The sequence below is a fragment of the Talpa europaea genome, assembly GCF_964194135.1.
Source record: "Talpa europaea genome assembly, chromosome: 7".
In the NCBI taxonomy this organism is placed as follows: Eukaryota; Metazoa; Chordata; class Mammalia; order Eulipotyphla; family Talpidae; genus Talpa; species Talpa europaea.
In genome coordinates this window covers 90,202,010-90,219,087 of record NC_140074.1, presented here as the reverse complement: position 1 = coordinate 90,219,087, position 17,078 = coordinate 90,202,010, and the positions used below count along the sequence as shown (strand labels likewise).

The window sequence follows — 17,078 nt, the reverse complement described above, 5'->3', positions numbered from 1 at the left end:
ACATCAACAGCCCCTCTCTGCATGCTGTGCTTTCTTCCTGGCTCTGTCTCCCCCACTGCAAATTTCTCCTCTATGTCCTAGTTCTGCACCAGCCTCAAGAACTCAGCCCAAGCCCTGGGTTTGCAGGAGTGATTGTGGTGCCCCCACCCCTTACCTCCTGTCATAGATGTGCAGCTGTGGCTTCTCTTCCTCCAGGCCCTCAGCATCCCTGTCACCTCCTCACTCAGCCCGGCCTGGTCCAGCCTGCAAGCACAGAGGAAACTGGTTCTGCTGGGACATCATCAGGGCCCTCAGGCCCAGCATCCTGGAATGTGCCACCTCCCACAGGACCTGCCTCAGGTCAGGGTCCCAGGAACTGGGCTCTGAGATGGAGAGTGGAGTGAGGAGGATTATGGGGTGTTCTTGGTTCAGCACCAGGGCAGGCAAGGGAGGAAGCAGGATTGAGCAGATGGAGAGCTGGGCTGAGAGGCGTCTCAGTGGAGACCTTAGTTGACTTTCCAGGAGGATCAGGCAGAATGACTCTTCAGAGCTGTGCCAATATGGGAGGAAGAAGTATTTCTACCCCAACACCTGTCAGCCTTTGGATGTAGGTCAACCCCAGGAAGGGGAGGAGGCCTTGGATGAGAGGCCCCAGTGAGGGAGGCCGTCCCAGGAACCTGCTGTCAGCAGCACTGCAGAGTCCAGTGTCCAGTTTCTGAGGGAGCCAGGGCAGCACTTCACAATGTCCTCCACACACAGCCGTTTCCCTGCGGCCTAATGTGAGCACGTGGAAAGCCCCTGGCAGCTTCTGAGAGTGTGATGTGCCCGGCCAGGACCTGCAGGGACAAGTGCAGACACACTCAGCCAGGGCACTTGTTTCAGGATGCGGAGGATGAGAAGAGTCTGAGAGATGGGGTGGGGAAGGTGTCCCCCCACTACTCTCTTCCCTGAGCTGCTACCCCCTGACTGGAAGGGCAGAAGGTCTCAGTTTGATGCCACCCCTCAGAGAACCTCTGTGCTCCCCTCAATCTGATTCCATCTAACCCCATGTTACACACTCCTGATTCGCCACATTTCCCTTCACAGCCTCCATGCAGCTTAGAAACACACACTGTGTGTTCACACCCGGGCAACACCTGTCCTGTTCCCACTGGGGTGAAGGTCAGGGGTGGGGCCACACCTGCTCACTCTGTTTCCTCAGTGTCTGTCCATGCTTGCACATGGGAGCTCAGAAGGACGGGGGGAGGGAGGGAGGGACAGAAAGGCATGTCCAAGGCTTTTGCTTCAGGAAGCTGAGGGCTGGTGAGGAGCCCAGGTGGCCACACAGATCTGTTCCTTCCCTTCCCTGTCCAAGGCCACAGCAACTGTCTCCCTCACCCCACCTCCCTGGCCTCCCCTGTCCTCTGCTCTGAGGCTCCAGGTCTTACCCCAGGAGCCTGAGCTGGCAGGCAGGCTGCCTGAGCCCCTCACAGAGGAGCCTCACCCCGGGGTCGCCCAGGTAGTTCTGCCTCAGCTCCAGCTCTGTCAGGCGGGGGCTGGTGCTGAGCACAGAGGCCAGGTCCTGGCAGCTGCTGGAGGTGAGGCCACAGCGCACCAGCCTGCAGGAGAGATGAAGAGGGCGCAGTCATTACACTGAGGGCCTCTCCTTGGGGTAAATGGGAGCTGATTTGGGACTTCTGAAGTGACACTGAGGGAGGACAAAGACTTCTGGGCTGCACTAACCAGATTCTTATTCTCCTCCTGCAACCAAGGAGCCAGTCAGGGTGGCTGAGCACCAGGAATCCTGCCCACTCTCCACATCAACCGTGTAGGGTAATGTATCCCATGTTCCACTTGCATATCTGGGGCTTATTGTTAACATCTTATTGTTAATATACTGCGTGACATTATGCATATCACGTAGTATATAGCCTTGTTAGATTGGTTATTGACTCAGTATCATGCATTAAGGTTTCTCCATAGATTGATAGCTCATTTCCATTTAATATTGAATAATAATCCACTGTCTGGATGTACCACAATTTCCTTATCCATTTACATACTGAAGGACATCTTGTTTGCTTCCACGGTTTGACAATTATGAATAGAGCTGCTATAAACATCCATGTGCAGCTATTAATAATAGCTAAGATGTGCACCCCAAAAGATGACTGGATCACGAAGATATGGTATATATACACAATGGCATACTATTCAGCAATCCAAGAAGATAAACTTGTGTCATTTGCAGCAATATGCATAGAGCTGGAAGTGATTATGCTCAGTGAAATAAGTCAGAAGGAAAAAGAAAATTACTGGATGGTTTCACTTAGGAGGAATCTGGAGAACTGAACAAGGAATCAGGAAAAAAAGACAAAACTAGCAGCAAACTATAAGTGGCAGATGGTCATCAGGGGAGGAGGAGAGAGAAGGATCAAAACAGGTGGGAAGAACACAGGAGACTGTGGTGATGGTTCACGGGTGACTTGGTGATGGGAGTTTTATGGGACTATTCCTGAGAAGATAAATCAACATTGTATAAAAATGAACAGTGATCAAGAGAGAACCCTGCTACCGTCCCCCACCCACAAAGCTGGCATACTCTGACCAACAGAAAGAAAAAAAAACAACAATGATAAAAAACTACAGATCAAGAGGGACAGTGGGTGGAAAGGAAATATTGCAGGTACCGGGCCCCGTGAATGGAAACTGTGGAGAACCGAGCAGCAATCGCCACAGAGGTGAGCGAAAGGCTCAGGGTGCCATCAGAGGAAGATAAGGACTCTGCGGAGAGACCCACACATAGCCAAGGCCAGCCTGCAAGCTTGTACGGAAAAGCACGCGAGCTCGAAAAGCATACACGGATTGTGGCTGCCCAGGTCCCTGCACCCGTGACCTAGGTTCGTGGGGAGACTCGCGGGAACTGTCACTGAGGTGAGTGACCCTCACTGAGTAATCAAAAGCCAGGCGCTTGGGCATGGGAGCAGGTGCAAAAGGCCATTTCTGCAGACACTGAACTGAGCTACCACCTGCGTCCCGGATCTGAGGGCTTCGGACCTGAGACCCGGGGCTTGAAATTAGGAGCATGGGATCCCCACGACGTGTAGCACAGGGGGCAGACACAGCACCCCACACCGTTTAGCGATTCCATGCCACCCCCACTCAGTTCCCCGGAGACTCAGTGGGAGAAAGCACAGTTCTGGAGGGATATTAGGAAAGATCTCTGGCGCCACCTAGTGGTCACAACAAAAATCACCAACTTCCTAATAGTTGGAAGCCAGGGTTTCCAAAATCACCCTCACGCTCTGAGAGGGTCACAGGAACGGAGATAAGAAGGGAAGCAAGGCTTGGAGCAAGACCCCATTCTGGAACTGAGAGCCAAACGCAGGATCTGGGGCATGGGACGCGCCATAACTTGGGCACTGCACAGGGTGACAGCCATCATTTTGGATCTGAGACCCTGAGATTGAGAACTAGAGTGCAGAATTCAGGGCACGGGATCCATACAGCTGCAGACACAGCACCAGGTGAACACGGGGCAGACACAACACTCAGCTTGCATAAGAGCTCCAGTGTTGAGGTGCTTCCCTCCACAGCCCTCCCTTTCTCAGAGAACCACTGGGAAAAATCACAGGTCAGCAAGTGTGGGTCTCTGGCGCCACCTCGTGACCAGAAAAAATCACCAACTAGCTGATTCCCTGTTGGAACTGAGTAAATACAGAGGGAGGGAACTGTAAGGGACAGTGCCCAGCAACACAGACACAGCTTCAACACCCTGGTGGAGTTTTGGCCTACCAGTGCTGGTCTCAGTCTGGTAAGCAGTTTTCAACATCCCTGAAGGAGCACTCCAAAGAGATGCCCGCCAACACCAGTGGCACAATGTCCCAACGCATAGAACAACAGGCATATGAAAAAATGTTCAACATCCCTTATTATCAGGAAAATGCAAATTAAAACCACATTGAGATACAACTTTACACTGGTAAGAATGGCACATATCAAAAAACAAGCAACAACAAATGTTGGCGAGGATGTGGTGAAAAAGGAACTCTCCTACATTGCTGGAGGGAGTGCAATCTGGTCCAACCACTATGGAAAGCTGTCTGGAGGTTCCTCAGTCTACCAAAAATATAGCTACCATATGACCCGGCAATTCCACTGCTAGATCTACCCACAGGACACAGAAACATTGATTCAAAAGAACACCTTTATCCCTATGTTTATTGCAGCACTATTTATAATAGGTAAAACCTGGAAACAATCCAAATGCCCAAAAATAGATGACTGGATCAAGAAGATGTGGCATATATACACAATGGAATATTATTCAGCAATCAAAAAAGATAATCTCATGCCATTCGCAGCAATGGAACTGGAAAGAATTATGCTCAGTGAAATAAGCCAGAAGGAAAAAGAAAAATATTGGATGGTTTCACTTATAGCAGGAATATAGGGGAACCAAATAAGGCATCAGTGTAAAAAATAATAACAGTACAAAACACAACAAAGCAAAAATGGACAATTATAAATCAGAGACATCCTGCACAGGAGGAGGCAGGAGAGGGATCAGAGGGAGGGAGGGAGGAGCACAGGGGACTGAGGTGATGGTACACGGGTGCATTGGTGAAGGAAACTCTATGGAGACTACACCTGAGGGAGTGGGGGGAAGCAAATATTGTTTAAAAATGATAAATGATGCAAAAAATAATAATATAAAAAGATTTTTAAAAAGGTGAGATAATACAAAAAAACAGAAAGAAAAAAATAAATGATAGTTAAAAAAAGAACAATGACGTAACAATGATCCTATATACATATATTTTAAAGTCATGTACTGGTTTTTGTGTGTGGTTTTAATCTCAGGGAGTGTGACTGCAGGATTTTATGGTTAGAATATGTTTAGTTTTATAAGAACCTGATTTCATATCATCCCCCCCCCCTAAGTACGTCCCATTTTGCACTCCCAGCAATGGATGAGAATTGATTTTGCTCCACAATTTCACCAGCAATTGGGATTGTCAGTGTTCTAGATTTTGGCCATTCTAATAGGAGTGTCGTGGTAGCCTTTACTCCTTATGAATGTTGGTATTTCCCTCTAGGCACTGCCTTCAGTGTATCTAGTAAGATTTGGTAGGTTGTGTTTTTATTTTCATTCATCTGAAAGTATTTTCCAATTCCCCTTGTGATTTCTTCTTTGCAATAAGTGGTTATTTAGGAGTCTACTGTTTAATTTCTGCGTATTTATGTATTTTCCAAATTTCCTTCTGTTCTTGATTTCTAATTTTGTTCCATCATGGTCAGAGAATATACTTTGTATGATTTCACTTCTTTAAAATTGCTTGAGTGTTGTTTTTGGAGACAATCTCATCTTTGCATAAGGGATTATTTGATACTTGCTCGCCTCTCCTCTTTTTCCAGGATGTTCCATCTCAGAGAATGTGACACATGCCATGAGTTCTGCTGGTCACCTAAGCTCATCCTTGATATCTCCCTCTCTCTCTCTCCTAAACCCAATCTGATATTGGGACAGATTGATTTTAATTTTATAGATCTCTTATTCCATCCACTTCCTTCCATCCCCATTGCCAACATCATAGTCCAAGCTACCATTATGCCTTGGAGAAATAGAGTTACCCTTAATCTAAGCTATCACCATCTTTAGAGGAATAACCAATTTTCTTACTAACTGGTATATTTAGTCTTATGATTACTCTCCTAATGCATTTTTTTTTAAAGATTTATTCATTCATTCATTCATTCATTTTTTGTACAAGCACTGAGTACAGTCAGAAGCATGGGAGGGTGAGAGAATTCACCAGAGCCAGAGCGGGGAGCAGAACAGGCAGAAGGACCGAAGTACACTGCTGAGGGGAGCAGCGGGCGGCAGGAGAGGTCTGCGCACCATGTGGGACCCTCCTCTGATGGCCGGGGAGCAGCCGGGATCGAACTGGTGCTACAGAGGCTGCGGGCAGCTTCGCAACCCAGCGCTCAACCGCTGCGCCACCGGGGAGGCCCTCCTAATGCATTTTTGCACATGGCTGTTCTGCTTCTGCTTTGAAAATGCACTGATATTGCCAACTGTATGCTTAAAATCTCATTCCAATAGGGGAAAAAATAGTGAAACTCACAACAATGGACCTGGTCTGGCTCCTACTGATGTCTGAGGCTTCATTGCACCCCTTAGACTTCCTTCCTGCATCCCCACTGTCCTGCTTCTAATTCGTTGACTTTCCATCCTCCCTCCGACCACAGCACCTCTGTACATGCTGTTCCCTTTGCCTGGAATTTCCTTTCTCCAGCTTCATGTAGGTAATTTCACTGTATTCTTCAGATATCTTTCAGGTTTTACTTCCTCAAAAATTGTTCCACTGAAGACCTTGTGTGTTTTGTTAGTCTGGTTTCTTGATTGTTAGTCTCTTGCAAACTCTGTGATAAAAGAATCTTGTCTATATGGGTTTGCCATAGCAGCCCTGGCCTACAGCATAGTACATGTTTCAATTCATATTGTTGATTGTGCCATTGTCAAGACAGGGAGATTTGAGTCAGGACCTCATCATAAATGTGTGGAACTGAGAAAGTGCTATCCCCACAGTCAGAGGTGAGCTGAAAAGCACGCACAAGTCAGCCCCCACATCTGGTTGCTAATTGGAGCCCAGAGGGGGATCCAGCAATGAGGTGCCCAAGGGGTGATCCAGCCACCTCCAGGGAAGACTGTGGGACCTCAAGACCCCCCCTCTGGAATTAAGTAAATACAGAGGGAGGGGATTTTCAGGGACAGCGCCCATTAACATATCCATAACACCACTGCCCTACTGGAATGCTGGTGTAACAGTATTGGACTTGATTGGACCACCAGTTTCCAGCATCCCAGAGGGAGCACACCAATGATGTTCTATCCAGTACCAGTGACACAGTATCCCAATGCATAGGACAAATTAGAAAACAAGCAGCAGGGAGAAAAAAAAGAAAAAAAAAACTTACCAACAACAACAAAGCAAGTCCTCAGGGAAGAGACACACCACAAAAAGAAAATCAACCACCAGACTGCAACACAGTGACTTGAAAGAACTTCTGAGCCTTCTTGGTAGAGAATTTAAAATTGCCATGATTAAAAAACTGAAGGAGGTTGAAAAGGAAAGATATGGAAATAATAATCAACGATGAGAAGAATGAAATTGAGTCCCTAAAGAGGGAAGTGAAAGAAAAGCAAGAGATTGAAAGATCAAAGGAGGAGCTAAAGAACTCTGGGAAAGGCATTGAAAGCAGAATAGATGAAATGGGAGAACTAATAAGTACTCTCTAAGACATAGAAATAAAAAGAACTAAAACAGAAAAGGAAAAAGAATGAAGAATGACTTCAAGAACTATCTGACTCCATGAGGAAAGGAAATATAAGAGTTATAGGAATCCCAGATGGGGAGGAGAGAGACATAGGAACAGAAAAAATATTCAAGGAGATAATCGAAGAGAACTTCCCAAACATGAAGAAGGAGCTGAAAATGGACATAGAAGGAGTGAGAAGAACACCAAACATCCATGATAAAAGAAAAAATACAGCAAGACACATAATAGTAAAGCTCACAAGAATTCAAGACAAGGAAAAATAATGAAGCTGACAAGAGGGAATAAACAGATAACATACAAAGGAAAACCGATCAGGCTGACATCAGACTTCTCCGAAGAAACACTACAGGCAAGAAGAGAGTGGAGGAACATAGTCAACAAAATCCAAGACAGCAAATGCCAACCAAGAATACTTTATCCCTCAAAGCTTTCTGTCCTCTATGAAGAAAAAATAAGGACCTTCTCAGTCAAACAGAAACTCCAGAATTTCATTACGACTAAATCCCCACTCCAAAAAATACTACAAAGAGTCCTAAAGCCGAACCAACAGAGGGATGAATAAGAATGAAACAAGACAAAAAATGAAACCACAAAAAAAGACAAACAAAATGTACAGATGCTAATGCATCAATATTCACTGTAAGTGTACATGTACTAAACTCTTCAATAAAAAGACACAGATGGGCCTCCCTGGTGGTGCAAGGGATTAAGACACAACCTATGAAGCTGTTCGCAGCCACTGCAGCACCAGTTCTATCCCCAGCCAGGGAGCTGGTCCACATGGCACAGCAGACTTCTCCTGACTCAGCCGCCGCTCCCCTCAGCAGTGTATTTCAGTCAATCTGCCTATTTATTCCCCACTCTGTCTCTAGTGAAGCCTCTCACCCCCCAAACCACTGCCCTGCACCCCAGCTCTTGTATAAGAGCTTAAAAAAAAAAGACACAGAGTCACTGGCTGGATTAAGAAACAAAATCAAACCTTTTACTTTCCAGGATACACATATAACTACTAAAGATAAATATAGACTGAAAGTAAAAGGATGGAAAACATCCTACAAGCAAATGGACCAAAAATGAAGGCGTGAACAGCTATACTTATATCAGATAAAACAGACTTCAAACTTAAAAAGGTAAAAAGAGGCCCAGATGGTCAGTACATTAATTATTAAGGGGACAATGAATCAAGAAGACATAACACTCATTATCATATACCCACCAAATGAAGGATCAACAACACATATCAGACAACTATTATTATCTCTGAAAACAACATCAGAGAAAATACATATATAGTAGAAGATTTTAACACACCACTCTCAACAATGGATTGATCAATGATTTAAAAAAATAAGTATGAGCACTAAAGCTCTAAATAAGGATCTAGACCTCATGGAATTAACAGATCTCTATAGAACACTGCATCCAAAAAAATCTGAGTACACATTTTTCTCAAGCACACACGTATCATTCTCTAGGATCTATGACATACTGGGACACAAGACAAACATCAACAGATACACTAAGATTGAAATTATACCAACTATCTTCTCTGACCATGAAGGCATCAAACAAGAAATAAACCATAAAAAGTAGGCAAGGAACACTCCCACCTCATGGAGACTGAAACCCACACTATTGGAAGACCACTGGACTAACAAGGAGATCAAAGAAGAAATTAAAAAACCATCCTACCAAAAGCAATTTACAGATTCAATGCTATTCCAATAAAAATTTCAATGACATTCTTCAATGAAATAGAATAAATGTTGATGAACTTCATATGGACACACCAAAAAACCCAAATAGCCAAAGCTCTCCTGAAAAAAAAAAAAAAAAAGGAATGGCAGTATCACACTCCCAGACTTCAAACTATACTACAAAGCCATAATAATCAAAAGTGCATGGTATTGGTACAAGAACAGACACATGGACCAATGGAACCAAGCAGAAAACCCAGAAATAAACCCACGGATTTATGGTCAACTAATCTTTGACAAAGGAGCAAAGAATATGCAATGGAGCAAACAAAGTTTGTTCAATAAATGGTGCTGGGAAAACTGGGTCACTACATACAAAAGAATGAAGCTTGACTACTACCTCAGTCCATGCATAAAAACCAACTCAAAATGGATTAAAGAACTAGACATAAGACCCAAAACCATAAAATACATAGAAGGAATTATAGACGAAACACTACATGACATACACCTCAAAAACATCTTTACAGACACATCACCCAAAGCAGTGATAGTGGAGGCAAAGATCAACAGCTGGGGCTACATCAAATTAAAGAGATTCTGTGCAGCAAAAGAGACAAAAACCAAAACAAAGAGATACCCCAGTGACTGGGAGAAAATTTTTGCACACAACACTGATGATGAAGGACTGATCACAAAAATCTACAAAGAGCTGATAAGACTCAACAAAAACAAAGTAAATAATCCAGTAAAAAAAAATGGACAGAGAGCTAAAAAGAAACTTCTCCAAAGAGGAAATGCAAATGGCCAACAGGCTATGAAAAAATGTTCAGCATCACTTGTCATCAGGGAAATGTAAATAAGAACTACAATGAGATACCATTTTACACCAGTGAGAATGGCACACAATAAAAAAAAAAAAACTAGCAATAATAAATGTTGGTGAGGATGTGGAGAAAAAGGAACTCTCCTACACTGCTGGTGGGAGTGCAAACTGGTCCAACCACTATGCAAAGCTGTGTGGACATTCTCCTCAACCTGCTAAAAATGGAACTTCCATTTGATTCAGCAATTTCACTCCTAGATATCTACTCAAAGGACACAAAAACATGAATTCAAAAGGACACCTGCACCCATATGTTTATTGCAGCACTATTTATAATAAATAAGTTATAGAAACAACCCAAATGCCCAAAAATAGATGACTGGATCAAGAAGATGCGGTACATATACACCATGGAATATTACTCAGCAATCCAAAAAGATAAACTCATGCCATTTGCAGCAACATGAATGGAGTTGGAAGGGATCATCCTCAGTGAAATAAGCCAGAAAGAAAAAGAAAAATTCTGGATGGTCTCACTCACACCAGGAATTTAGAACCCAAATAAGGGACAAGGAAAAAGGCTAATTATAATAAAGTAAACATCAAAATCAACAGGCCACTATAAACCAGAGACACAGTAGGGGCTGGGACGGGGGTGGGGTGGGGAAAGGAGTAGGATCAAAACAGGTGTGGTGGGAATTTTACGGGGACTATAACCAAGATGAAAATGCATACATTGTACATAAACGAAAAATGTGTAAAAAATATATAAAATAATAAAATATATAAAAAAGAAAACACACACAATTTGTTGATTGCGAAGAACAACTCCCCATCCTACCCTCAGCTCCTTCTGGGACTCCTGCCCACCTGCCTCAGAGCAGACCCCAGGCCAGACTCACCGCAGGGTCTCCAGAGTGCAGCGGGGGCACCTCAGGGCCTCACAAAGACTCCGCACTGCAGAGGGCCTCAGGAAGTTTCCACTGAGGTCCAGCTCCGTTAGGCTCCCAGTGACCCCGGGAATGGAGAAGAGAATCTGCCAACAGGCATCTGTGATCAGGAAGCGAGTGAACCTGAGGGAGGGAAGTGGGGCAGGAGAGACGTGATGTGTCTGGGCTGCCAATGTCCTTCTGGGACATCCCCCCTTATCATCTCTCTCTGGGGACTACTCTGTGCGCCTCCTATTTTTGGAAGTGCACAGGGTCTCCTGCAGGCCAACCTGGATGACCGTATAAATGACCACATAAAACCCTGTCACCACCATGTCGTTCTCACGCCACCTCCCTGGGCTCTGTTCCCTTCTCCCAACCCTCCTATCCTCCCTGGTGCTGGATGTCCAGAATGTCTAGGCAGAGGAACACCGGGGTCTCTGCAGCAAAGGGAGGAGCTGCCTGACCCCAACTTTTTTCTCTGTGCCGGGCCCTTTGCTGGCAATGCAGACTAAAAAAGGGCTCTATCTGCCCCAGTCCTCAGGAAGTCCCATGCTGAGGCAGAGACAGACACACGAAATGAACACTTCAGTACGGCATGGCAAGGGCTATACAGTGAACCACAGAGGAGGGGTTCCTGGTGAGGGGAGGGCATTAGGGGAGGCGGGTCAGTTGTGGGGGTGTCACTGCGCATTGAAACCTGGCAGAACCCACTGCACTGAGCAGGGCTCCAAAGTCGATGCTACAAAAACACCCTAAAGCCTCAATATTTAAATTTTGCTTTCATTTATTAGGCTCATGATATTTGAATAATGATTTTAAGATTTGTTTCAACCAGTTGGCCATCTTTAGACTTGATTAGAGGGAATACAGAATAAAACTTTATTATACAAAACGCACAGGGTGAATTACAAGCCAAAACCCGGGAAGCTGCTCACCCTCACCCCCGGGCTGCTCCTGGTCGCCATCCCACAACCTGGGTGAGCCTCCATCATTCCTCCTGGACTTTGGGTGTTTACGGTAGCCTCCTCGCCATTCTCTCTGCTTTGCCTGAAGGACCCTGGGTTTTGAAATCTCCCTCCCACTGCAGTTGAAGGCCCTGACTCTCCCCTGGGACGCTCCAGAACCCATGTGTCAGCGTCCACTGAGACACTCTTATTCTAGCCTGTTTCCCCTGGTTCCTCCTGCTCCTCTCTGGTTTCCCCCTCTGTGACCCCTCAGGGACCTTCTGCAGGCCCCATGCTGGCACCACCATTTGCAGCACCGACATCCATGGCCTTCTCGAAGGACCAGTCACACTCACAGTAATGAGCCCCTAGAAACACCTTCAGCACCCAAAGAGAGCATGGACATCACCTGCTGATGCAGAAGGACGTTGCATCAGGCTACTTCACAGCACAAGAAGGTAGATTTGAAGTAAATACAAAGAAGATAAAGCTGATGGTAACACAAAACGCAGGGTGGCCCTGTCATGGATATGCACAGGACCCAGTAGAGGATGCACCTCCAGGCGGACGGTCCCCTCAAGTGATGGGGTTCTGATGGACATTAGTCTTCATCACTTTGCTTACTATATTTCCACAGTGTCACAGGTTTTATTTTGATGGATAAAATATGAAAACAAAAGGTGTGAATCCAACATTTTTGGTCAAAGCCTGCTCCTTTCTGCTGCCCTCGTCACTACAGCAGGGGTCACGCTCTGTTCTCATTATTGAATATGTCTCCATCAGTTTTTGAGTTCATCGAGGACAGGGGCAGTGCTTTACTAATTAACCTGTGATCTGACATAAAGTCAGTATTAATAAGTACATGAAAGGAATCATCTAAAAGGGGAGATAGATTAAGCATTAAATGATCAATAGTGTAAAATAGGTGGGAGCTAGAAAAGTGACCCCATCATGCTGAGAGGGTGGTTTGGGGGTGAGCCCCAGAGGCAATAGTGCCTCACTGACACAAACAGGGAAGCAGGTTTCCAGGAAACACACTCCATTGAGCCCAGTCATCTGGAGGTGATGGGCAGATCTCAGGGTTGTGTCATTGTCAGTAGCCACTAAGGGGATCCTGAGCATTGGAGAGAGCAGCTTCTCAGGGAGAAATAAGTCCACAGAGAAGCAGAAGCGGTGGGCTGCCAGAGGGTGTGAGGGGTTCTTGGGTCTGCAGGGGCTGGAAGTGCACCCAGGGAAGAGATGGGGCCATCACAGAGGCAGGACAAGCAGCAGCAGGAAGAGGCAGGGTCACTGCAGTTCTGCCCAGGAGCTGACAGGGCAGGCCACGTGCTGCAGAGGGCTGAGGTGTCAGAGAACAGAGGTCAGATTTGGCAGGTAGAAATCATGGGTGACCTTGGCCCTTTAACCCCTGGGGCCAGGCTTAGTGAGGATTCTTCCCAAGCCCAGGGTGGCAGAAGCAACAGAGGTGTGGCGAGAGGAAGGGGGTGGGTACTCACAGGACCATACTGTGGCAATTCCACCCCTGTTTATGCTGTCCTCTTTCAGTTGAAGCCCCTTTCAGTTGAAGCCTCTGCACACGGCGGCAGAATTTAATGCAGAAAGTGAACACCGGGAGCTCCATGTCAGTTGTAGCACACATGTCTCTTTCTCGGAAATGGACCATTGCTTGTGTCAAGAAATCCTTGTCCTGAATCTCATATAAACAGCGAAACAACGGTAGGGAGCATAGCTGTGGGGAGAAATAATTTTGCCACACCTCTTCCTGGGTCCATTCCAGGAGTTCCTGCCTCCTCTCCCAACACAGTGTGCAGCGGAAGATGCGCTCCATCTCTCTCACGCCCTGCTCACTCAAAAGGCCCAATACAAAATGCATAGTTGGTGCCCCGAAGACATGCCCGCAATGTTCTATTAGCTGCTCTCCTATATCTACAGTGCTTTTAGGATGACCACTTCCCTCCTTACTACACCCCAGCACACAGGACATTGCAGCAAAGAACTGCTGGAAACACAGATGAATGAAGCTGTAGCTCAGAGTGGGGGGATAGGGTCGGAGAATCCCCATCTTCTGGAGACTGGAGACTACGGTGCTTTCTATGCCATGCTCCCTGAGGTCTTCCCTCTTGAAGAGGGTCTTTCTATCCCAGATGCCCTCAGCAGCCAGAGAGCACAAGCCCCTCACCTTGGTCCCCAGGGGCTCAGCGGGCAGGGCCTGGGAAAGGTACTGCAGATTGAGGGCCGTGGTGGTCTGGGGCGTCAGCGAGAGCTCTCGCCCCTGCTCCATCTGCTGCCTCAGGCATGTGCAGACCAGCCAGGACACCCAGGGCACCAGACACATGTCCCAGAGCGCGCGGTTTGACTCAGCCAAGCTCAGGGCTCTACCTGCTTGGCCTTCATCTGTGAAATATTTGCAGAAATATTCCTTCCTGCCAGACTCGGAGAACCCCAGCACCTCCACCCATTGTGGGTGCTCCAAAAAAGGGATGAATTTCTCTAGAGCTCTGGTTCTAGCTGGGATCAGCAAGGATGCCTCTGGAACTATGGTTTTACTTAGGCACCTGCTCAGTAGTGGGCACAGTGGTTGCTTCTGGCTCTGCTGCAAGTAGAGGTCATGCTTTTGCTTCAATACGTCCCATTGTGGCTCATCCAAACCTTCAAGGATGAAGAGCAGTTTCTCTAGCTGAGATAGTATCTGGCCAATGGCAGCCTCAGGGGCAGCCCCAACTTCTGTGATGAGTTCAGTGAGACTCATTGTCTTTGCCAGGCTCAATTGTCTGCAGTTGAAGTAGAAGACGTGCTGGAAGTGGTCCCTGTACAGCTGGCCTTCCTCCCAGGCCCTCCTCACCTGTCTAGCCAGTGTAGGCTTCCCAACGCCAGCATCCCCGTGCAGTATGACCGTGTGAGGCCCTGGGCCAAATAAGTCTCTGATATTAATCAGAATTCCTCGCTCCTGTAGCACCCCAAGGTGCCAGTTTCCCCTGCCTTGGAACTCATGGCCTCTGAGATGAGATCTTTGTATAAGTACCAGCTGTTTGACTTCATGGTACAAATCCTTGTTTCCCATGACTGTGTGGTGCAGGTCCTTTTTGACCTTTGTTTCTGAGAAATTTTTGTTTTTCCTAAGAAAGGACGGAAAGATGCAACATAAAGGTATAGATTTATATATTTATTCATATATTCATTCCTTCAACAGTGTTAGGCACCCACCCCAAAACCAGGCTGCCAACTCTTGTAGGTTCTTTTCAGAACAGTAGAAAGAGCATGGACTTTGGGGAGGAGATCCCAGCTCATCTTGACCAATTCATACTCCCTGAGTGACTTCCAAGTATTAATCAAGGGCCCACTCTGTGCCAGACAATGTTTAGGACGGTGAATAAAAAGTGAACAAAAGAGACACAGCTCCCTGTTTTTACAAGCCCATGTATTGAGGCCTTGGCCTCACTGAGCCTCAGGAGACTGGGGGTTGTGATATCTCCTGCAGGAGGTCGTGGGGCGTGAAGGAGACACCGGATGTTTTAACAGGTGGTGCTGACAGTACCTCCCCAGCACACACCATGGAAGCGCAGGCAACATGTCCTTCTGCCCCTGTGTGTCTATTGAGATTTCCCTCAGCCCTCGGGTGAGGCAGCCACAAGTGCTGGGGAGTTAATGCTCCAGTGGGAGCCCTTGACCAATGACGGTGACAGATACTTGGCTCGTGGACTAAAGCTCTGAGGCACGTTCTCACTGTCCCCTAGAGATGCAACAGTGAACCTCAGATGTCACAGTGGAACCTGCTCCATATGCAGGTCACGTGGGCTTTCCTCCTTCCCTGTCCCACTTCTCTCTCCTATGGCGCCTCCATGGATCCCATCCCCCGTCACAACCTGCACTCAAATCCTGTGTCACAGTCAGTGTCTGGGGGACCCACCTGAGAAAGACAGGGACATGCTTTGTGAACTGTGTGGACCTGAGCACCCATCAGGGACTGTCCCACAGTGAGGGACGTCAGGCTCACAGCTCGACAGATTCCATATAGAGAAATTGTTACTGTCCCTTCCTTTCCACCTTCCCCACTTCTTTGGGATTCTAAAGCCCAGATCATCTGGGGAAACCTGCTAAACCATGAGGGCTCAAGGTCACCTGTTGTGCCTTTTTGAGTACACTGAGGAAAATCTGGGGGATGTGGGATGCAGGGTCAACTTGTATTCAGCATTGTTGAGACTAGAGTGTCATGTCTCTGAGATCATGATCTGTGGATCCATTGTTATATCTCTTCTGTGAACATCTCTGGTGTGAGATCTTCTAAGAGCTCCAGAATGTCCACCTGGGTCATGGCAGTGGGGACCCATCAGGGACCTAGTATGAGCCTGAGGGACCAGAGAAATTTAGTTTTTCTTTTTACAATGTTCTCTGAAACACCCTCTCTTCATGGCTCTATTCACACGACACATGCCTAAATTCTTTTGATTTACTTGTATTTAAAAAATCCTCCCAATACCTCTGGTAATTTTACCTTAATATGCTTTTGGAGTGGATTTAGAAAACCCAAGAAAGCACAGCCTGCCATCAATACCTAAGAATGGTTTACATTTTGAAGTGATTATGGGCAATAAGATAAAACAAAAAAACTATTTCACAGCATGTGAGAATTACATAAAATTCTAATTTTTATGTCTACAAACTGTTTCTTTGTAATACAGCCATATCTGGGCCTCCTGGGTACTCAAGGAAAAAGGGGTTAGGTCTAAGCACTATGTGGCCATCAGCAGCCACTGCAGCAAGAGTTTGATTCCTGGCCAGGGAGCTAACTACAATGCGCAGCAGACTTCTCCTGTCTCACCCAATGTTCCCCTCAGCAGAGTGATTCACTCAATCTGCCTGTTATGTTCCCCATTCGGTCTTGGGTGAATTCTCTCAACTGCGCACCTCTGGATTGCACTTCACTTCTTGTATGCACAAGTAAATAAATTAAATAAATCTTTAAAAATACAGTCATACCCATTTGTCTATGAATTGTCTATAGCTGACCGCAGGCTATGATGGAGAGTATTTGCAACAGAGATTGTATGGCCCCAGAGGTTAAATATTTACTATCTGGAGACAACAAAGGGCAGAGGTTACTGGTATCAGCCATGCAACTAGTGTCATCACAGTCCCCATCACTTGGCACTGTGGAAGAAACCAGCAGTCTTTGACGCTGACCTCCTTCATAAATCCTAAAACAGTTGTGAACTCCCCACACCTATGACAGAGGAAGACCCCATGGTGTTCATTGGTGTGGGCTACAGTGGTCTGTGCTGCATTGGACATCAGCAGTTTTTGCTGCTGATATAGCCAGTAACAATAACCACTGTGGACTCCCTCAGGAGGGAGTTACTGGTACACTCTTCCCAGAAGG

General features: G+C 46.4%; 1 protein-coding gene across 1 annotated transcript in view; it reads right to left on the bottom strand.

The window, feature by feature from the left end:
• LOC311173803 (NACHT, LRR and PYD domains-containing protein 1-like) overlaps window positions 1–17,078 on the bottom strand; it is a gene marked incomplete at both ends in the record, with an annotated part of 43,703 nt that overhangs the window by 10,626 nt on the left and 15,999 nt on the right. The window contains 3 exons of the mRNA XM_084237899.1: window positions 1,407–1,577; window positions 10,728–10,875; window positions 13,664–14,605. Of these exons, the coding sequence (XP_084094025.1) occupies window positions 1,407–1,577; window positions 10,728–10,875; window positions 13,664–14,605 (1,261 nt within the window). The remainder of the gene's footprint in view (window positions 1–1,406; window positions 1,578–10,727; window positions 10,876–13,663; window positions 14,606–17,078) is intronic.